Source organism: Solenopsis invicta, chromosome 10 (assembly GCF_016802725.1).
Source record: "Solenopsis invicta isolate M01_SB chromosome 10, UNIL_Sinv_3.0, whole genome shotgun sequence".
Taxonomy (NCBI): domain Eukaryota; kingdom Metazoa; phylum Arthropoda; class Insecta; order Hymenoptera; family Formicidae; genus Solenopsis; species Solenopsis invicta.
Window position 1 is genome coordinate 4947268 of NC_052673.1, and position 23764 is coordinate 4971031.

At 29.9% G+C, this 23764-nt stretch overlaps 1 protein-coding gene across 6 annotated transcripts in view; it reads right to left on the reverse strand.

The window, feature by feature from the left end:
- Positions 1 to 23764, reverse strand: part of LOC105207422 (C-terminal-binding protein) — a 131984-nt gene continuing 108220 nt past the window's right edge. For 2 of the 6 annotated variants that reach the window (XM_039454572.1, XM_039454570.1), the window contains exons 7-8: positions 20312 to 20489; positions 15201 to 15578 (exon numbers count right to left, since the gene is read on the reverse strand). In XM_039454572.1, coding sequence (XP_039310506.1) covers positions 15554 to 15578; positions 20312 to 20489 — 203 coding nt within the window. In that variant the 3' untranslated portion in view covers positions 15201 to 15553. Of the gene's footprint in view, positions 286 to 2513; positions 3681 to 11599; positions 15120 to 15200; positions 15579 to 20311; positions 20490 to 23764 lie in introns of those variants that run through there. The other 4 variants (XM_039454569.1, XM_039454571.1, XM_039454567.1 and 1 more) reach the window with 4 other exon arrangements.

Here is a 23764-nt window from a genome sequence, read left to right on the forward strand (position 1 = left end):
TTCATCTGCAATAACATTATTTCATTTATTTCTGTATTTTATTTAAAGTTTTTATTGTATGTCATTAAATATATATTTAAAATTTTACATAATTTACGCATTTTCATTTCTTATAATTAAATTTCACTTTAAAGTAAGCGCCTGCAAAATGAGTTGTCTTCTGATTGGTTCAACCGCCAAAGCTGCCATCATTGTGCGCAATGCTTCACCTCCATGGGTGACTAATGTACAGGGGTCTTAGTGGTATCACGAAAAAGGTCGGGATGGCCGCTGTCAGGTTTCTCTCTGTAAATGTGGTCTTGTAGTTTTCCTAGGGATCCTGAGAGGCATCTGTTATAGCTTAAAACTATTAATAGAACGATTGTGGATACAAAATTTTTAAGTGCCTCAGGGCCCTTAATCAATGTACTCACTACATTTTACTTATCGTTCTTTCTTTTTCGTGTGTGCAGAAAAATTCGAATGAATGCTCTATCCAATACTATATATCGATGATGTACTGTCCGTCAATGATTTGCAAGGTCGTTAAGTTAATAATGCTAAATGCGCGCACACTTCGGAAAAACGCACTGAATAGACACATCAGTAATATAGAATAAGAAAATAAAGAATAATTGATTTTTTATTTGTTCCATCTTTCTTTGCTCTTTCTTTAATTTAGAAATGCACGGGTTTTCTTCGTCATAGGTTCATATCGATCTTCATGTTTATCTGTTTTCAGGGGCGGCGACTTGTCAGCTCACCACATGTAGAGTTGGACAACTTGATCGGGAGGAGGGGGGAGGGGGGAACAAAACGTTTTCAGAATTTAATTTTCATATTAAAATCTCTTTATCTTAAGAAATTATACACAATAATGAGCAACAAAATTGTAAATATTTTATAAATATTGGTTTGCTCAGTGTGTGTAATTGAAATTTGGATTAAAATAAAAGTTCCAAAAATATTTAACAATTTTTAGTTTAACACTTATTTTCAAAAAGTTGTTTATGAAGAATTTTTTATGTGTGGAATTCCACACATGAAAAATTCTCATGTGTGGAGTACTCCACACACACACCCCACAAAAGTCGCCGTCCATGTTTTTCTTCTTTTCCAAATTATCAAACAGTTCGTTTCAAAATCAAAATTTTTGGATAAAGGAATATTTACATATGCACTTTCTTTTCAATAAAAAGAATAACTTGTTTTTCATTTTAATAAATAACCTGCTTATTTACCTTTTCCCGTTTTCTTATACGTTCTACTGTCGTTTAGACCTATCTAGACAAATATATGACTCAAAATGTTATGAAACACAATATGTTATGAAATATACATCTTTACAAATAAATATGAAGATTGATACAAACTTATAATATAATAAAAATATAATCCATGCATTTTTAAATTAGAGAAAGAAAAACAAAGGTAAAACAAATGACAAATCATTTATTATTTTTCTTATTATTCTATATTACTACTAATGTGTCCCTTCCGATGTGAGTCTTTCCAAAGTGCGCGTGCGTCCAGTATTATTAACTTTATCAAACCTGCCTAAATAAATCAAGCCGAAAAATTAAGTTACTGCAAGACGAACAGTTTATACTCTATTTTATATGTATGTATATCAATCAGGTTGGGAGTATATGAATTGGGGAAAAATAGATCCGAGTGTGCAACATATTCAATATAGCACACCACAAAGAAAAAATCCGTCATTATTATTATACAAATATTGTATTTATTATAATTATTATTAATTATAATAATAATGTTGCTCGTTTATCTCGACATTACCGTTTCATTCAATTATTATATCGCGTTACTGAGTGTATTAACTGACTCTTTAATTTTTATTGTTGCTTCTCTTTTGTTTACTTTTTCCTTTTTAGTGGTTTGTATAAGTGCAAGGAACGAAAACGCATGTTTGGTGCTGTCAGTTTTCTCTCGTCGAGAAACGAAAAATGAAATGAAATGGAGAAGAAAAAACGAATATTACAGAGAATAATTTTCTATCTATACAAATATATTCGCACAAGAAAAACTTATTAATTTAAAAAAAAACTGAAAAAATTATTAATTAAAAGCAATCTATCTTATTATCTCTCATTCACTCGTACTCGCTCATTTGTAATCTGATAATATAAAGGATAAATTTATTCTTTATCTTTCTTTTTTTCACGGAAAGAAATATTCAAAATAATCTTTTTTGTGTATTAATTCGCAATTATCTCTTTACAATTAAAATTGTTTTATAAATGAAAACAACTCTCTCCGTACATTTTTTTTTCCAAGTAGCTTTACTTTCTTGTTCTCTCATTCTTTCTTTCCCTTTCGCTCATACTCTCTTTCTCTCATTCTTTATATATATATATATATATATATATATATATATATATATATATATATATATATATATACATACATAATATATATATATATATATATATATATATATTTATATTTATATATAATGACGTATTTATAAGTAATAATTCTTGCAAAAAAAATATGTATATAATGTTTCTCTACGTTACGTAGATACGACTGTGTCAAGACAAACTGGTTCTATTTTTCTTTTTTTTTCTTTCGTTTAGAAAGCAACAAGCTTCTAATTCAGGACCATCTTATCGTGCCGTAGACGTATCATGTATGTTTTGTGTATTTTATGCACATAGCGTATTCTATTAAAAAATGTGTATACAATCCCTGTCACGCGCTCTATGTGTCTGTATGAAAGTGTACTTGTGATGCTTTGTGTTTCTCCTTTTTCTTTCTCTCCCTCTTTTCTGATGTTACCTCACATTATTTCTCTCTCTTCCAGATTTGTGTATCACATGCACATCCAACCACATCCACCCCCCCCCCTCCTACACATGCACACATACACGCACGCATGCACGCACGCACGCACGCACGCACGCACACGCACACACGCACGCACGCACACGCACACGCACACGCACACACATATATTGGAGATACATCAGATTTCTATTTAAAGTCGAAATTGGAATGATTTTTTTTTCACATTTTCTCGTTCGGAGAAGCAAAGGCTTGCTCGCGGAAGTGTGCACGTTGCATCCTGGAGGCTTCCACGAATACCAAACTCAGTCTAGTCTTTTTCTTTCTTCTTATTCGGAGTACTTTTAACCCAGTAAAGGCCACGATATTTTATAAAAATCTACTTTTAAAAATAAATTATAATAAATTAATTAAAAAAAAACTTTCATATAAGAAAATTTTAGAAGTCTTCTATTATATGTAGTAATATATATATATATATATGTCTGCGTTTTTTTATATTTTCTAAACTTGAAAAATTTATACTATATTATTTATAAAAATCAACGTTAATCTTGGTTCAATAAAATCATTTTTACGTGTTTTTAAAATTCAGATGTTCATAATATTGTCATAAAAATCATTAAACAATTAATAATCATACATTTAAAACTTTTTGAATATTTGCGTATATAAATATAAAAATTAATTTTTTAGATATTTTAATATTGAAATTATTAAAAAATTATTTAAATTGAAATAATATATTGTTTAAAACAAAATTTTTCTTAATCTTTATTCATATTAAGTTTTTGTTTACTGTTATATTAATCAGAAAATATTTTTGCTATAAAAATGGGCCATTAATGGGTTAAATAACGAAGATTATCTCTTTTATCCTGACATATCAGCCACTGAAAATTGAAAACAAAATCGCCTGTAATATTTTTTGCAAATCTGATAATATATTAAAGCAATTTTTCATTCCAATGCTTTAATAATCTTCTTTAAAATTCTTCGTTAATTAGTAAAGTAGTAATTATTGCAATCTGATTTTACAATAATAGTAGCTTCATTATAAAAATGAGATTAAAACCAGAAAGTTATTTTAAAAAAACAGATATATCTCTGTAAAAGATTAACCCCATATTTTTTTGTATTTAATTATTAGCATCACCATAATTTTTTCAGAAAATCGGTATACTCATTTCTTTTCTTAATAATATATCATCTCCATTATATTCAGGTATTTATAACACATCGTAATTGCTTTACTTCATACACAATAATCGTATATTTATTAATAAAACTCATTTTCGTATACGCTCTCCCTCGTGCACGCGCGCGCTCCCTCCCAACCTTTTCTTTTTCTCCCTCTCTCTCACTTTCCTACTCTTATCGCAACTTCTTATCAATCACGCTTTAATCAAGCTCACTTATAAAAAAAAATAAGACAAACAGTTCTTGAGGAAACATAAATTATTTTTGTTTCGATTAAAAAAAATGAGAAATTATACTAATTATCAATAATTAACTAATTATAACATTATCACAATATACACAAAAATCTATATTCTATATTCTAAGAGATCAAGACATTCGTCAACAAATTATTTAAATAGATCGGAAAAAATTGTAAGCTAGAATTGACTAAATATATAATCCTTTCAGTTAGAATAATAGCATTATTATGGATTTATCTCAAATATTAATTTAACAATAAACTTTTCTCATTGTCCTCGTGATTTTATTGAAATTTTATTTCCATTTAAAAACAAATACCTGCACTAGTATTTCCTATTATGTTCTAAAAATTTCTATTTCAACACACAATTCTTAATATTATCGTAAATATAAGAATTGTTGTACTGCCTTGATTATCTTTCCTACATTCGTGCAGCATTTTCATAATTTCAAGTATTTTACGAAATAATTACTACTGCCTCAACTTTGACTAAAGGCTCACAACTGTTTCTCGAGCTTGAAAAGTAGTCAAAATGTGATAAGAAATTGTAAGAAAACTATTGGGCTAATTGATTTCATTTTTTTTTTTTTAAAGGTGGACTCTTAAAAAGCATAAAAAGTATAAATAAACTAAAAAATAATTAAAGACATGGCGGCTGCGTCCAGTAGCGTAGAACGTGTTTCTTTTTTATTGGTGGGCATGATAACTGTTTCACCGGTCGTCCGATTAATTTTATTTTTGGTATACGTATTCTAAATTAGATTCACTATCGTACTGCGAGAGCTATTTTAATGAAATTGAACTATTTTCAAATAGCAATAAAAAATATAGCATTTTTTTGTAAAAATTACAACTGTTCTTCAAAAATTGTGACCATTTTCGCAATGTTTTTTTTTTTCTTAAATTCCTCTCGTCATACGAGAACTATGATTCCAAAAAGTGATAAAAAATAAAAAATTTTTGTTTCAAATAAGTATCACGAGCTAAACATGCCCACCGTTCGACCGAATAAAAAAAAACACGTTCTACGCCACTGGACGCAGCCGCCATGTCTTTAATTATTTTTTAGTTTATTTATACATTTTACGCTCCTTAAAAGTCCACCTTTAAAACTCCAAAAAAAAAAAAAATATGAAATCAATTAGCTCAATATTTTCTTATAATTTCTCATCAAATTTTGATTACTTCTCAAGCTCGAGAAACAGTTGCGAGCTCTTAAAAAATTATAACCTTTGTACTGAAAAAGAAATTATTTCTTCAAAATATCCGAATTATTTAATATTTAATTATTTATAAGAAATTGTTATTTTTTTTAATAAAAAAAAACAATACAAACTAAAGTACAATATGACAAACTAATGTATAACTGCAAAAAATTTCTTAATCGTCTCATTGTATTATATCAAAATTAGGGAAAATAGAATATAATTTTTTTTCTTTTTTTATTTATTTAGCAAATATATTGAAATGTAAAATATTCAGTTTGATACAATTATTTAAAATAAACATAAAAATAAGAATATTATTACAAGACGCATAATCTATAATCAAGGGTAACACAAAGCATTAAAAGAATTATCAAAGAAGTTAAAAATCAAAAGAAACTATAGTGTATTTTGATGAAATTAATTAACATATATTATCTATAATAATCAAAACCTTTATGACAAATAAGCTAAACATAATATCAAGTACAATGTTTTGTTCTATTAAAATGGTGATAAATCTTTTTCTTTCGATTACAAAGAGGAAGAACTGCTTAATTTGCTTGGCATCTATATTAAACCTTTTAATTTTCTATAATTTCAATAAAAAATTTTTATGATTATTAATTCTTAGAATTGTGATTATAAAAATCACTGTGTATGTATTAGAACTTTTTCAAAATTTTAGATTTTTCAAATTTTTTTTAATTTGTTCATTTCACTCGCGCTTTTCTGCATCACCCTCTTTTTTGTTTCTTTTTAAATTATATCTATTATTAATGATTGCAGTGATAATTCATATTACAAAAATATATATTTAAATCCAAATTATATTTATACATATATATATATATATATATATACATATATATATATATATATATATATATATATATATATATATATATATATATATATATATATATACAGGATGTCCCATAAAAGCACTTAAAGATATATTCCTAAGATAATTTTAAGACAAAAATCTTAATATCAAAATGTCCAGACTACAATAATTTTTAAATAAAAAGAGTTCAAAAGAAAATCAAATTATCTAAAAATATGCGTTTAGATATGGTATATTACACAGTAGCAAAAATATTCTTAATTAGATTTTAATTTTCCATATTTTAGATTTTGCATACCCTCTCATTGAATAATGTACCATATCTAAGAGTACAAATTTCGAACAGATTAATTTGCCAATTTTAAACCTTTCCGATTAAAACTTAATATAGCTTCAATTAGTTTTATTTTTCTCTAAAAATAATCTCAGAAATCTACTCTTAAGAATTCTTACGATCTTTATGGGACATCCTGTATATGTATATATCCTATTTATTTGTCCACCACAAATATCTTATACATGATGCATGTGTCATAAACTATCGTAGAAAAATTTTTCAGACAATACTTGGTCTCGTCTCTCAAAAGACAAATAATAGTAAAATCACTTTTCGAAAAAATCAATTTTTCAATGTTAGGTATAAAGATTATCAAAAATTATAAATAAAATAAAATTAATTTTTTACATGATTATTCTGTATATAAAAATACAATTATCAACAAATAACAAAAAAAATGAGTAAATACCAACAGTACAAGATATTTCATGTTTTACGTCAAAATATATGCTGGAATAAAGTAAAAAATATTTCATAAATAATTAATTTTTAATAACTCTACACCTTTATACTTTTATATAAACAATTTAAAAAACTATTTTTAAAAATCATAATTTTATTACAAAAAATAACAACGGCTTTCATATGTAATCTTGAAAAATCGATTTTATCGAAAATTGATTTTGCTATTATTTGTTCTCTTTCAGATCATAATTTTTGTCGAAAACTTTTTCCATAATAATATATCATTTACAAGATATTCGACATAAGTAAAATTAAGGTACCTGAGCCGAATAAGGCCCACATAACTTATTTTATTTTTTATAAATTCTATTTACAAAGATATTGAAATAAATGAAATGAGAATAAAATGTTTATTTCAATCACTTACCAAAATAAAATTATTTTCTATATAAAACGTTTTTAAATAAACAAAAGAAATTTCTTTTACAACTCTGACATTGAGCCTTTTATTAAATTCTTGTGCTTTTAATAAAGCCCGAATTAAAAAAAATTAAAAAAAAACAAAAGAATTAAATACTATTTTCCAACTCACTTTTAAAATGATTATTAATCACGAACACAAAATCCTTTAGGATCCATTTTACTGTAAAACATCACAATTAATTTTTTCTATATTTAATATTTTAACTTTGAGAAATGCTGGCTATTTGAGTGCAATTTCAGCTTATGGAAAGTCATTGAAAATCGTCAGTCTCTGTAAGCCACATATATAAATAAATGACAATGTATATAACAATAAATGTATAAGTATGCCTTATTTAATAATAATTTATAGAAAAGTATATTTATTCAAAAAAATCGATATATATATAAATATATAATTTGTTTTTTACTACAGTTAAAAAGTTGAATAATATTATACGTTGTAACAAACCATAAAATAATGTATACTTATTAAATTTACAATAAATTTTTATAAAAACGGTTGATTTACCCATTTTGTTACAAATTTTTGTTGTACTGAATAAACGTGTTGTTTTCGGTATTAATTCCCCAGTCCCTCTTTATCTACTTCCTGTGACATATCTTTTAAGCATATATTTCACAAACATAAAGAGCGTTTTTAAATGGTAAATTTAAAAATGGATCTTATTTAGTATTAGGCCTTATTCGACTCAAGTGCCTTAGATACTCTGCGCGCGCGCGTATGCGTGCGTGCGTGTGTGTGTGTGTGTGTGTGTGCGCGTGCGTGTGTGTGCGCGTGCGTGTGTGTACGCGTGCGCGCGCGTGTGTGTGTGTGTGTGTGTGTGTGTGTGTGTGTGTGTGTGCAGGGTGAAGGAAAAGTACCGAAACAGCAAAATATCTCGAAAACTAAGTATTTTAGAAAAAAGTGTTTCAGATAGAAGTTGTAGGGTTTCAGAAGATCTATTTACAGATCTTATCAGTTTGACCTTGGATGGCATCGCCAAGATCAGATCAAAATCATATTAACTTTTTTAAATGGAACACCCTATTTTTGATTCCAGAATCTAATATCTGGTGTCAAGACCTTTCCAAAATCCTACAAGAAAGTTTATTTGTACCTTTCAAGCCTCACAACTCGGAAAGTACTCAACAAAAATAAACTTTCTGGTAGGGTTTTGGAAAGTTCTTGCCACCAGCTAGATTCTGGAATCAAAAATAGGATATTTCATTTAAAAAAGTTAATGTAATTTTGATCTGACCTTGGCGACACTATCCAAGGTCAAACTGTTGATATTAGTAAATAGATCTTTTGAAACCCTACAACTTTTATCTGAAAACACTTTTTTTCTAAAATGTTTAGTTTTCGAGATATTTTGCTGTTTCGGTACTTTTCCCTCACCCTGTATATGTACATACATACAAAGTGTCTCAATCACATACATCATTTTTAAGTTAGTACACTCGCGACAATACCATCCCAAAGTTAGGGCCCATTATGTGTTCGCTAACAATACTCCCACTCCTGCTGAGAAAAAATTTTTGGTTGATCTACACGTACACGCAGAAATAGATAAACGAAAACTAACGTAGTTCGATGCTCACTGGCCGCTCCCTTCTGGCAATCGCCTCCATATGTCAAACAAAATGCATTCTTTTCATGACTATTTTCCAAACCATATGGTAAAAAATTAACATTTTTTACAATATCAATTTCATGTTTCTCCATCATGTTAGTTTTTTATTAACACGTCATTTCTAATATAGGCACTATTACAAAAATAAACGCGACATTTTTATAAATTTTGTATCGGTGACAGATAAAAAAAACGTGTAATTTTTAATTGCTTATATTCAATATTAAAATAGTCAAACTCATTGTAATCGTATCAGCGTGTCAATGTCTTCTAGTAAAAGAAAAAAAAAAAGAAATAAATTTTTGTCTCAATGCTGAATTTTCTGAAAAAATTTTGTACTTTTTAATTACACCTAGGATTCAAAGAATACCGCGTAATTTGTGAAAGATCAAATTTACTTTTCATCATTTTCAAGAGTACATTCTGATTTGTAAGATTTAAAAAAAAAATCGAAAAAAATTTTTTGCAATATAATAAAAATAATGATAAAAATGATAATTTGATTGATTTAGATGTATAGAATATTGGGTTAAATTGTAAAGTTTTAGCAAAAACCGAAAAAAGTAAACTTAAAACCTTAAACGCGTTTTTCTCAAAACTACATTTTTTGAACTGACGGGTATAATTGAAGACACACTATACATATTCATAAACTTTTTTCTTATAGAAAACACTTCTCTATGGAATAGACTGAAATAATTTTGATACCTGTAATAATTTATTTTTAGCGTAAAAAATAAAATTTAGGTACAAATTCAACTTTTTTTCAAACAGCCGCCATTTTGCTAATTTTTAAGATAAATAATTTTTTCTAGTCTATTCCGTGCAAACATTCCTTGTGAACAAAATAGTCGGTGTAAGTAAATATTGTTAGATGATGTGGTAAACTTGGAATATGTTCGATAGCGAGGAATCAGGCCTCTTTTCAGCGATCTAACATCATTTATATCTCAATTAAAACAAGTCAAAAAAATATATTTTATATTTATCAAAGATGAATACATATTTGGAGGAAAGATTGGTTTTTAAAGCTTTATTTTGTCTCCCAAAAATTCTAAAAAAAAGTTTATTTTACACTACAAACCAGAATGTAAGATCATGTTGAAGTTAATAGAAGCATTTTCAGAAAAAGTTGAAATAAAAATTTCTTACAAGAGACATGTCACGGGTATCCGTCACCGATTTGATTCTCCTTGAAATATATTGTTAAACGTGAAAATCTAAGATTTTTTATATCGTTGGAATCTCATGTTTAGGGGGTAAAACACAATTTTATTATATATGGTTGAATTTGGAAAAAAATAACCTTTAATTTGGCTGAAAAAAAATTTGAAAAAACTTAGGGTGGTAGAAGTATTTTAACAAGTTGATAAAAACAAAGAATTTTATTTTTTTTTTTTACAACTTTAAAGTACTCTTTAAACTGTACAATCTTCGTTTAAAAAATTTTGTTTGTCTCTTTTACTTTCGACGATATTCGTCTGAATGAAAAATATCGTTGTTCTTCAAAGTAATGTTTCATTCCCTAAACATAAAATTCTGCCAATAAAAAACAAATAAAAATAAAAAAACGAATCTCTTAGATTTCCGTATTTAACAACATATTTTAACTCTTTATTACTCCCGTATAAGACGGACGCTCAGGTCACATCTAATTTTGTTAATTGCATAAACCTGGAATAAAATTTGACTATGAAACTTTTTGACTTTTCACTTACAACATTCTAGATTATATCTGTATGATTGTTTTCTCAATTCTGTTTCATAAAATTTTCATTAAATGCTTTGAAGGTGTTAACGTGTGATATGAAGAGAGCAAATATGTATAGTCGACAAAACTTGCATTGTTCCCAAACCTCATTTACTGTGATAGCTAGATCAATGAATCGATCAATATCTTCTATTTTTACAAGAGTGTGTTGGTACAAAAGTAAGTTAGATATTAATTTGACTCTCTAAGTACAATAATTGTTTATTAATGTCTTCAAAACAAGTATAGGTTATGTAGTAACCTATGTGGCAACGTTGCACTAATACAGCGACACACATATAAACCGGTGCGGTGCTCATATAAGAGCACTAATGTTCGTTTGTCGACCAAACAATGGAGGATTAAGGAAAATCAAATCGGCGCCGGACACCCGTGACATATCCCTTGTTAGTTGTTTTGCATGTAATTCAAATTCGAAATAAAAACTACATGTAACATTTAAAAATTTTTATATTTGGTTTAAAAAGTCAAAATCAGAAGTTAAAAATGTTATCATTTAATAAAGCGTACTTAATTTACCATTAAAGTTTGAAATTTTTGACTAAAAAAAAACCACTTCCTTTTATTTTAAAAGAAATGTACAGATGGTATAGGATACCTTGTACATATAATTACATGTTAGGCTGACTAAAATTTGATTCGTTTATTTTTTTTATTAGACAAAAAGATAAAAGGCAAAATAGGAAAAAAAATTAGAGTCATAATCAATCTGATACATTATTTCTTTATTAACTACAGACTTTTCCTCTTTTGTATATGATTCTATACTCGAAAATTTGAATATTTAAATGAATATTTTGCGACAAAATTATTTATAATGTAAAGTAAATAAAATGAAATCTATAAAAGTTCGAATATAATTCTGCAAATTATTTATTACTTGATGAATGTAAGAAACTCGCGTGTATCTCTTTTTTATAATCATCTGTAATTTAACAAATTCATCGAAATCTATCAACAATTAAATATTTTAAATACGGATCTGAAAATTTGAATGGTTATTGAATATACTTGAAAATTATGTGCTAATGATGATAAAGATCATGTGCTAATAATGATAAATTGATTATTGAACACCAGTGTATACACACACACGCATGCACACGCGCGCGAACGCAACGCACGCACGCACGCACGCACGCGCACACACACACACACGCGCGCGCGCGCGCGCGCACACACACACGCACACACACACACACACGCACACGCACGCACGCACACATGTGTGTATAAGTTTAATTTCAAAATTTCATTATGCTTATAATGCAAACACTCTTGATTCTGTCGAATCATCGGTGACTTTGTACAAATACCAATTATTTACTTTCACGGTAATGGATGTATTAGATTGATCAAAATTCGTTCATATATTTCTTTCCTATTTTGAAGGAATTCTTATATCTATTTCTTTTTGTTCTTAAATTTTTTTATTCTACTACAAACTATGCAAATTAATTCACATAGTTTTATATAGAATTGTTTATTAAGAATAAACAAAATATAATTTTATTTAAAAATTATATAAAACAAGAATTAAAATTGTTTTAATAATACGTATATCGAAAATAATAAACATATTTTCTTGTTTTTTATAATCAACCTAATACATTTACATCATCATTATTATTATTATCATTATTATTATTATTATATCAAATACAAATTTCATCGAACCTTAATACGAATCTCTTCTCGTTTCTATTTAATTACTAATATACTTTTTCCACACAATTTACTTATAAGATTTAGAGATTTTTCGTAAGGAGAAAGTGCAAAAGAGAGCGCGCCCAAATCAAACAAATGCCATATAAAATTAATGCAATTACTGGAAGATTGAGAGAGAGAGAGAGAGAGAGAGAGAGAGAGAGAGAGAGAGAGAGAGAGAGAGACTGACTGACTGACTGACTGACTGACTGACTGACTGACTGACTGATTGATTGACTGACTGACTGGTCTTCATTATACTAACTGTATTTGGTTTGGTCACAAAAATTACATCAAAAATGCACTTTCTTATCCGTACGACTGTACAAATGCAAACATGAGAACGTAAAATCACGTATATGAATGAGTATACTGCAATTTTCAATTCCTTTTTCTCTTTTCACTGTTTTTTTCCTTTCCTCTTTATTTTTTTGTGTGCGCTATTTTTTCTTTTTCTTACGCATTGCTTTTATTTACTCGTCACACTATTTCTCACAAAACACATGCACGCACATGCGTATTTTCTCTCTCTCACTCACGCGCGCACGCACACACGCACGCGCACTTACTAACTCTCTCTAGCCAATTTGATTGAATACACCTGTATGCACTGATGTAAAATAAAGCTTCTGTTATTACATACTAACTTACTTAAGTAGACATAACGTAAGAGCCTTGATCGATAATATGGACAACATATATTTCCACGTTTTTAATGGAACGTTTTGATAAATATACATATTAATTAGATAGTTTTAGATGTGTCAGAATTAAACAATTTATAATAAATGAACAAAAACTTTAAGTATAATCAATAAATTCAAAATCAGTTAAGAGAGATTTCCAGTTAATAATAAAGTTTTTCAAGATAATAATAAAACTTTTCAAGATAAACATATTGTTTGAAATAACTTTAACAATTACAGAAATATTTAAATTTATGCTGAATTTTAATAGGACAATATTTCCTGCTTTTAATCAACATGAGATTATTTTGTTTAAATAAAAATACATATAGCAATAACCCGTCAAGTACACAGATGTATATGCAATCCAATATTTCAAATGTAACTATTACTGTTTACTATAAATAAATCAAATATCTACAGATATTGCGGTTTTTATTTTTTTGTTCTAAAATTAACACATCTTTTACTATTTTATGCTAATCAAACTAAATGAAGAAATAATCGCAATATAATTCTATTTTGTTCATCAACAATTTCAGGAAAGCTTGCAACAACTAAAAGAATGAATACAATTGTAATAAGGATACAGTAAAACTAATTTAGAAATTGTAATTATTATTGGGACGTTAACAAAATGTCGATTATAATAACAAATTTCACTAAATTACTTCAATATCTTAATGTTTATTCAATTAAACAATATGAAAACTTATGCTAAGAGTATCTTCCTTGACCGATCTGACTAAATTATGCACTATGTATAACATCTAAGCAACTCTATGCCTTTATGCTAATTTGTATACAAATTTATGTAAACTTATGCATAAATCTGCATCATCTGTATTGAAGCCTTTATGCAAGTTCGTGTACCTACCTTTACATAGTACATTTTATATGAACCTTTAGTGTACACCAGAACAAATATAAACTAACGTGTATTCAATCGAATTCGACATTTCTTCCATTCACACTTATTCTCCTTCTTTACGTATCTTTATCATTCTCTCTCAAGCACAAACTCCTTCTAAAATTTCTCGGAAGCAGCGGAGCGGACAGATTTTACGGGGCAGTCGTATCGGCCGTTTGTCGCCAGTAACATCCTTAATATTCCCATCTTCAGAAGTAACAATAGCAATTACTTCTAGTTGCTTGACAAAATGATTTAATCAAATAATATAGGGCAGAAAATTAGAAGTGATGTAGTGCTCGATGTGGTAGTCGAGTAGCAGCTCAAGTTGAGTGTATACTGGAGGGAGGGGATGGAAAGGGAGCTAAATGGTTGATTCGTGTTATCAGAGGGTGGTTATGTTTTTCAAGGTCAACGGGGGCTCGGGGCGGGCGGGCTCGGCCGGGGGTCGGGCTCGCTCACTATGCTGTGTGGTAGACCGGGCAGTCCGGCGGTGGGGGGCCCCGGCCGCGGGACCACCGCCGCCGGGCCCGCCGGCGGCGACCGCACCCACCACGCCCGCGGCGGACGGGGTCCGCCGCCGCCGACAGCGGCAGGGGGCCCTGCGGCCCTGCGGGCCCGCCGCCCGTACCTCCCGCGCCGCCGGCCCCGCCGCCCGCGGCCCCCGCCACCGTTACGGCGGACGAGGACGAGGAGTTGGGCCCGCCGATCCCGCCACCCCCGCCCCCACCACCGCCGGCCCCGCCGCCGCCACCTCCGCCACCGCCACCACCGCCACCGCCGCCGACGACGGAGTGCCCACCGCCGGCACCGGGAACCGGGGGTGGAGGCGCAGTATCGTGAGGAGTCGTCGAATGCGCCGTCTGTTGTACCGGCAGCGCCCCAGCATAGTATCCGCCGTTGATGCCCTCGGGATAACTGCTGAAGAAAAGAGAAAGCGAAAAACAACATCATGGGCGAGACCTCGAAAATTTCGCGCGCCACTTTTTTTCAGTACTTATGTAGTAGAGTAGCTTTTATTGCAGTGTGTAGAGTAGCTTCCAATTTTTCTTTTTCTGAGACTCTGTGTGTGATTTCGTTACGCTCTAGGATGGCGCTCTATGTGTGCTCTAGGTAGAGAGTAGTAATCGTTCCTCGCCAACGAGAAACAGGAACGTGAGAACACACACACAGGTCATCAAGATTCCCAAGACGGAATCATCTTTTTCTTTGTCTCTCTTTCTTTCGTTCGTTTTCTATTTAAATCATCGTCTAAGCGCTTATTCTTTACACTCTATACACACACGCATCGACAGATTTTGTCACGCTCAACTTTCACGATCGCTTTCGGACTTTCACTCGGAAGAGAAGAGAAGTTAACATCTGCTCGAAAAGCCGTTTCTGCAAAAATTACCAGAGATACAGTGTTACTAATCACGAAATTGATCCAATTTTAAGAATGTTTTCCATTATAATCTTATTTAAGGCTCCTGGCTCCTTCTTGTTACTATAGCCATTGGATTATGTTCCTAAATATTTTAAAAAATTATTTATTTTTTTACTAATTTTCTCAATTGTTATTTAAAAAAAAAACAAATTTTATATTTTCCCATATTCTATAATAACACATTTTCTACTTTTTTTAAAAAATTATTCTTAAATTTTTTATCATTTTTTAAATTGTACAATTATTTCATAAAAACTTTGATCAAATATAAGACATATTTTTGGAAAAAATAAAATATTAAAAAGTGTTCTTAAAACTTTTTTAACAAAGATTATGTACCTACAAGTTTTTCATAATTTTACAACAATCTTAAATCATAATTTTAAATCTAACTTTTTAAACTACAAATTTAAGATAATCTAAAACTATTTTTTATGAAAACAATAAAGTTCAAAAATAAGTTTAGTCTTTTATTAAAATTTTAATGTTCATACATACGCGCGCGCGCGCGCACGCACACACACACATACACACACACACACGCGCGCGCGCGCGCGCGCGCACGCGTACAAACCTAATACTAATTATAAAATTAATGTACTTTTTTTCTGAAATTTTGTTTTACATTTAAATATACATATAATATGAAAAACAATAATTTGTAAAATATTAAATATAAATTTTCTTGCTCAGTATTCAACCGATCTTAAGGCGATGCTGGAGCTATATTAATAAAGATACAATATTGTTAAATATGGTTATGCTTCGTATTGGTTTTACAAAAACATAATTCCTTTTACAGAATTAAAATATACATGTTAATGACTCTGGTCCATTTTTTGTCAAAAACAGGAAAAAATTTTTAAATTACAGATTTTATCTATTTTTACTTTAATACGGCGACCAAAACCGTCAATTCACAGATACATTTAATTTTGTGGAAACGTTATACACACTGTGAAAAATATAAAATTCAATATATTTTTAAATTACCAAGGAGGTAACCATTCAGAAAATAAGTGTACACCTGATTTCGGACTTCAAGACTTCATTGAATTATAGTGGAATTCATCGGACTTCATTGGAATTCATTATATTGTAGTTCATAGATTTTTTTAAAAACAGTAGTCAAAATTTTTGATCTTTTTTTAAAGGCAACATTGTGTGATTTCTGATAACTGCTTTGTGTACACAAAACTTACATGAGATCTTTCAAAAACCAAAATCTTCAAATGGCCATCATAAAATTTATCTATCTTTATCGGACTTCAGCGGACTTAAGCGAATTTTAAGAAATTCAATGGACCTCTAACGGGTTGTATATCGGAATTCAAGAGTGGTTACTCCCTCGTCAATTACACATTAAATGTAATGTATCTATGATTAAAATGCATGTGTATAAAATTGAGTACAGTTTCGGCATTTAATTTACATTAAATGTACATTAAATATTTGTAATGTAACTAATTGAAATTTACTTCTGTTACATTATATTAAATTCTGCTACTAATTTTTAACAGTGTAGGTTATTTTTACAAAATAAAGGTAAAAAACCAGGTATAGAATAAATAAATGAATAATGTTAAATCATTAAAATTAAGTTGAGAAGTCTAAAAGAATAAAATGTTTGACAAATTATGTATATGTGAATTGTTTATACAGCTTTATGTACACGATGTCAGAAATCAGTCCGAGATCTCAATTCAAATTCTCAAATAGAAATAGTTGTATTGTGATGACTCTAGATAGCGTTATAGTCGAATATGTGAGGTTAGGTACTGAACTTCACATAGACTTAGGAAACTATAGACCGAGCGTAAACTGCTATCTTAGACAAGAGAGGGTGTGATAATCGACGTAAGAGAAAAAACGCACATAGCTTATGGGTCATAGGACGAATAGAGGATAACTTCGGTTAGACTCGGAAATGTTCGGTACGTTTATGCATACGTGAAGCCGAGTTTATCCTCTATTTCCCCTTACCGCGGTTATCACCACCCCCGCAAGCGTACGCTCGGGGTGTGGAACTTCATATCTTTTTATACTTTATGATAAAAGTTATAAAAATTACAATCCAATGTTCAACGTCACATAAATCGACATTCATCAATTATTTACAAGGAAATAATTGACAACTATAAATTGAATCTAGCAGTATGGAAAAATAGGACAAGATGCATTTTTCTGTATGTACAAAGTTTCTATTTGAGATTTTCATCCAAGTTGCCTGTGTCCACGATTCGTGTTTTAGTAACTTTTTCTTGGATTGAGAACCCATTTCTAGCATTGTGTTCATAAAACTTACGTGAGATCTTGATGTAGTATTATATAGATCTGTTGATGTTTCATAAATCGTACGCATGTATTGTAAATTAAACGTGTGTAAGTCAAATTCATCAGTAAAACTGACGACTGTAGCATCGTCTTAAGATATTATGACACAATCATAGGTGCCCGCGCCAACAGAATTACTTGCAAGAGTGTATTCAAAGAATACTGAATTCATTAATATGACAATCAAATTTGGACAGCAACTATGATGACTCAAATTTTTTCAATTCTCAGGTTTATTGTAATATTGATTTTTCTAAAATATATTTCTCAAAATTTTATTACAAATATTAATATTTATGTATTGAGTTTCTGTTCAATTCAAAAAATCATATTCTATATTATGCGATTTTTTTTTGCTGTGGTTTTTGTCCTTCCTCCCTTATTTCATTAGCTAAAGAAGTACAAATAAGAAATAAAGAAGTACCCTCTCGCACTCTCTCCGTGCCTATGAACGTAATCAACCTAACATAAAACATTATATTTTTATGACTAATGTCGCGTATATACACAACTTGAGTTGTAACTTTTCATAAAGAATGTAGCACTGCATATAAAAATTCAGGAACATTATGATGTCAAAAGTAACAAATGTACGAACCTATTTTTCTTTCAAGAATACATACACGTGCACATATATATCACACTCTCATGCAAACATCTACACGTCCACATACATTCTACATCCATTCATTAATCTATGCACGTGTATATATACGCACATGTATACGCGCGCGCACATTCATCCATCAATATACATATGCACTTATCCAGGAATCCATATCCATCCATTAATCCACAAACGCTTACGCATATCCATCAATACACACACACACACATACGTAAATTCCATTCATGAATCTTTACATGTAGGCGCACGTGCACGCATATAAATATAATATAATCAAAATAAATTAGTTTTCTTTTCACATTACCATATGTATTTAAAAATATAAACTAGCAGAATATAATAATAATTTGAAAAAATGTTTTTAATTATTTGTTATTAAAAAACCGGAAAATATCTAAACATATAAAGTATCTTCAATAAAAATATAAATTTTACAACAGTTAAAATAATCAAGATTTGTAACTAGCCGTACTGATTGCAAAATAGGAAAAAAACTAATTTAATTTGATGTACATGACATTGTATGACATATTGTGCAAACTAAGGAAATGTTTTTGATATAAATTGAAATAGAACATGTCCTATAAACATGGATTAAATTCGAAACAATTATCCATCTACAATGTTTACAATTTATAAATAATAAAACAATTTTTTGAAAATATGTTATTAAAAACAGAAAATAAAAAAGCATAAAAATCATATAAGTTGTTTAATAACATCCTTCGATTAATATGCGATTTGAAATAAATAGATCCATAAAAAACTTCATGATTGTTACTTTTCCATATATGTCATGATTATATTAATTCAGTTGAAGTAACTTTTCATATTAAAAACTTTTAATGTAAAAATTTTAAGTGTAAAAATCTTAATGGCTAAAATGCACAACCGTTTATACATAAATCATTTTATAAATGAATAATCGTTTCAAATTAGACATATTTATAGGTCCCATTTTTTACTGCAGACCCATTTAAACTCATTTTCTACTTCAATTTACGTAAGAAACATGTTCTTACTATCTGTATAGTATGTCATATAACACAATGTGTAATGTGCAAAGAAAAAAATTGATATTATTTTTCCATCATAACTTAAAGTAGCATAGCGAGGGGCCAGGAGCCTTAATACAATAAGGAGGGAGAAGAGAGCAGGCATATGTATAAAAACAAATTTTTATAGCTTGTGTTATCAGAAAAAATACAAATGATACATTCTTAGTACAGTCAAGCTTATAAGTATCTTAGAAAGATACAAATAACGTATTTCTAAATACATGATACATATTTATAGACAATTTTTTGCATGAACTTGATCAATTTCGTGACAGACACTGTATCCCTTTTCCCCCGGTGGTTTGCAATCAAAGAAAAAAGAAGAGAGAGGAATGTAAACATCATATAATATACTGCGTTCACATATAACTGATATATATACACATACACAGACACACACATGTATGTATGTATGTATGTATATATATGTATGTATATGTATGCATATATACCTATATGTATGTATATATGTGTATATATGTATATATATATATATATATATATATATATATATATATATATATATATCTCCATGTACGTCTTTCTTTTTATTCAACAAATAGTAAGAGACTTTATTATTATTATTATCATCATTATTATCATTATTAATAAATCGAGAGACAAGGGGAGGCAGACAAACAAAGCCTGGCTGAAGAAAGGCGCTTACCCAGTCGAAGAAAGGAAGTATTCCTTATTCACGCAGTTGCGTAGGCAGTCGGGTATGCGTCCGACGATCGCCCGTCGTATCTCACTCGCCGCCATCTCGCGTAACTCGGTGCAGCTTGCGTCACTGTAGAAGGCGGCATGTGGAGTGCACAACAGATTGGGTGCATCTTTCAATGGACCTATACAATATACATTGCAAAATAGATAAACAAAAAAATCAAATTTATATAAATTTAATGTCGAACGGTTTCTCAGAAAAAAAGGAATATATACGCACGTGTATGTATGTATATGTTTATACATATATATATATATATATATATATATATATATATATATATATATATATGTGTGATATGATATGAAGTAAATATTAATTAATTGTATTCTTTTTAATTTAATACATTTTTTTATAAAATAACTTGAATATAATATGAAAGATATATTTTTAAACATTCTATGTAAAATGTGCAGAATGGAATAAAATTGCAGAATAAAATAAAAAAACCAATGTTTAATCAATTTTTATCATATATTTTTATCATATTTTATCATATAGGACTAATATATTATAAAAACTTATTAATAGTTATAAAATAAATTATTGGGTGTACAACTTAGTTCGGTCCGTTTTCAAAAGATGGCTCTAGGTGCTATAAATGGTTGATGGCAACAGCTGATTTTTGCTGTATCGAGAAATGTCAACATCTATCAACCAAATATTGTTTACAAGCCTTTGAGTTTTGCATAACAAGTTTAATTTTTACTGCGTTGAAAATGTCGAGTTTTGTTCCAAATAAGCACCATTTGCGAAAAGTTTTGATTTTCTGTTTCAATTGGAAGAAAAGTGCAGCTGAAGAGCATTGAATGCTTGTGTAAGTGTATGGTGAATCTGCACCATCGGATAAATCTTGCAGAGAATGGTTTCGACAATTTAAAAGTGGTGATTTTAGTGTTGAAGACAAAGAACGTTAGGGTCAACCAAAAAAGTTTGAAGATGAATTAGAAACATTACTCGATCAAGATTCGTGTCAAACGCAAGAAAAGCTCGCAAAAACATTGAAAGTTACTTAACACGCTATTTCGAAACGACTCAAAGCCGTAGGATACATCCAAAAGCAAGGAAATTGAGTCCCATACAAATTGAAACAGAGAGATATCGGACGAGAGATATTGGACATTTTGTATGTCCAAAATGTTGCTTGAACAATACAAAAAGAAGTTTTTTCTGTATCGAATCATTACCGCGGACAAAAAATAGATTCACTACAACCCGAAACGCAAAAAATCGTATGTAAAACCCGATTAACCAAAAACATCAACGCTGAAGCCCAATATTCATGGTTCCAAGGTAATGCTCTGTATTTGGTGGGTTAAGAAAAGTGTGATTCACTATGAGCTGCTAAAACCTGATCAAACCATCACGGAAGACTTCTACAGGCAACAAATGATCCGTTTAAAGCGAGCTATAGCTGAAAAACGTCCAGAATATACAACCAGACACGAGTCCATAATCTTTCACCATGACAACGTTCGGCCTCATGCTGCTGTTCCGATTAAAAACTATTTGGAAAATAGCGGATGGGAAGTTTTGACTCACCCGTCTTATAGCCCAAACCTTGCCCTTTCCGACTACAATTTGTTTCGACCGATGCAGACCGCTTTGACTAGAATACGCTTCACTTCAGAACAGGGTATCAAAAATTGGCTCAATTCATTTTTGGCTTCAAAAGATAAACGCTTCTTCCGCGACGGAATCCATAAATTGCCAGAAAGATGGAAAAAAGTAGTGGCTAGCGATGGACAATACTTTGAATAAGGTATTAATTATTCATCTTATCGTTCAAATAAATGCGTTTTTCAAGCAAAAAACGGACTGAATTAAGTTGCACCTAATATTTTATAACCTTATATATGTGAGCGTGCGTACGCGTGCATGTGTGGGTTATTTCGCGTAAAGCAAATTAGTCATCTCTTGGAATTTTGTAAATTTTGCACATTTTTAGTACTTTGAAAAATATAATTTTGTGTCAAAAGATTTCTTTAATTGCAAAATTAATCAAGATATAAACAATTGAAACTTTGACTACTATTTTGTTTAAACATTCATAACTCTGTTGCTGATAACGCTAATTCTTTTTTTATTTTTCGCGGAAAATGTTCTAGTTTACGAGAAAAATATGAATGTTGCAAAAAAGGTTTTTCTGCAGTGTTTATTTAACAATAAACTTTTTAATAATTTTTTAAACAATAGGGGAAAGAATCAAAAAATCTGGAAAAATCATTTCTGTGTCTTCAAGTTTTCGTATAACTTTTGAAAAAATTTTCAAAAGAGTGTTTTGTCTTGTTTTCGAGAAAAAATATTTTTAAGTTCTCGATGCATGGAAAATTTCTCGATTTTCAGCACGGCGGGCGGGCGCGGCACGACTTTGGTTACCGGACACAAAACAAACGACAACGTATAGGATTTAGCAAAGTTTTTCTTATGCTATTAATAATTATTAATAACTTGCAAATTTTACATTATTTAATATGTATTATATTATGTCTCAATCAATAGTTGACGAAATAGTAGGTATATAAATACCAAGTGTCAAACATTACAAATATAATTATGTATAACCATGTATAACGATAAAAATATTATTTCTTTGAAAAAGATTGTCGCTTAATTTCATTCTCATATTTTCCTGTATAACAATATTAAAAATTATAATTTTTAACAAACTAATAATGGCCCATTCATACTATTGTACAGCAGTTAGAACATGGTCTCCTGTTGGTTGCTAAAGATTTGCACGTGACGCAGTTCTTTTCACTGTGCCACCAACACCATCGCATGGATTTTTACCATAGGAGGTAAAAAAAGTGCCATTCTGCCTCGATATTGAAATATTTATGGTAATGCGTAATATTTATAAAATTATTCTTAATTTTGTATTGTACAGAGTACATCTATTATTGTAAACTTTGGCACAAAAATTAAAATTCACTGTGTGCGTGTGTATGTGTGCGTGTGCGGTGTGTGGTGTGGGTGTGCGTGTGCGGTGTGTGGTGTGCGTGTGTAATGAGAGGAAAATCGCCAATACGCTAATTATTCAAAAGCAATACGTCGTTATTTCTCAAAAATTAAACAATTGCACTGTACTAATAATGATAAAAACATGATCTATTTGAATAATTAAATAAAAACCAGTAATTCTTACATTCATAGCTTTTTCTAAAATCTGCTAAAAACAAATTCTTGAAAAACAAAAGTAAAATTTAAATAAGTTTCTCTTATAAATTGCTTGCAAATTTGTTTAAACAATAATAATCGTGTTAATAATATTAGCTTATTTTATGTTTCCTAAAATTGTTTTGTTTATATTTTTCCTTTCATATTTTCCTAATACTGCTGTTTGAAACATAAAATCGCTGTGCAGTGTTAACTAGTACAACTCCGTGAAACAAT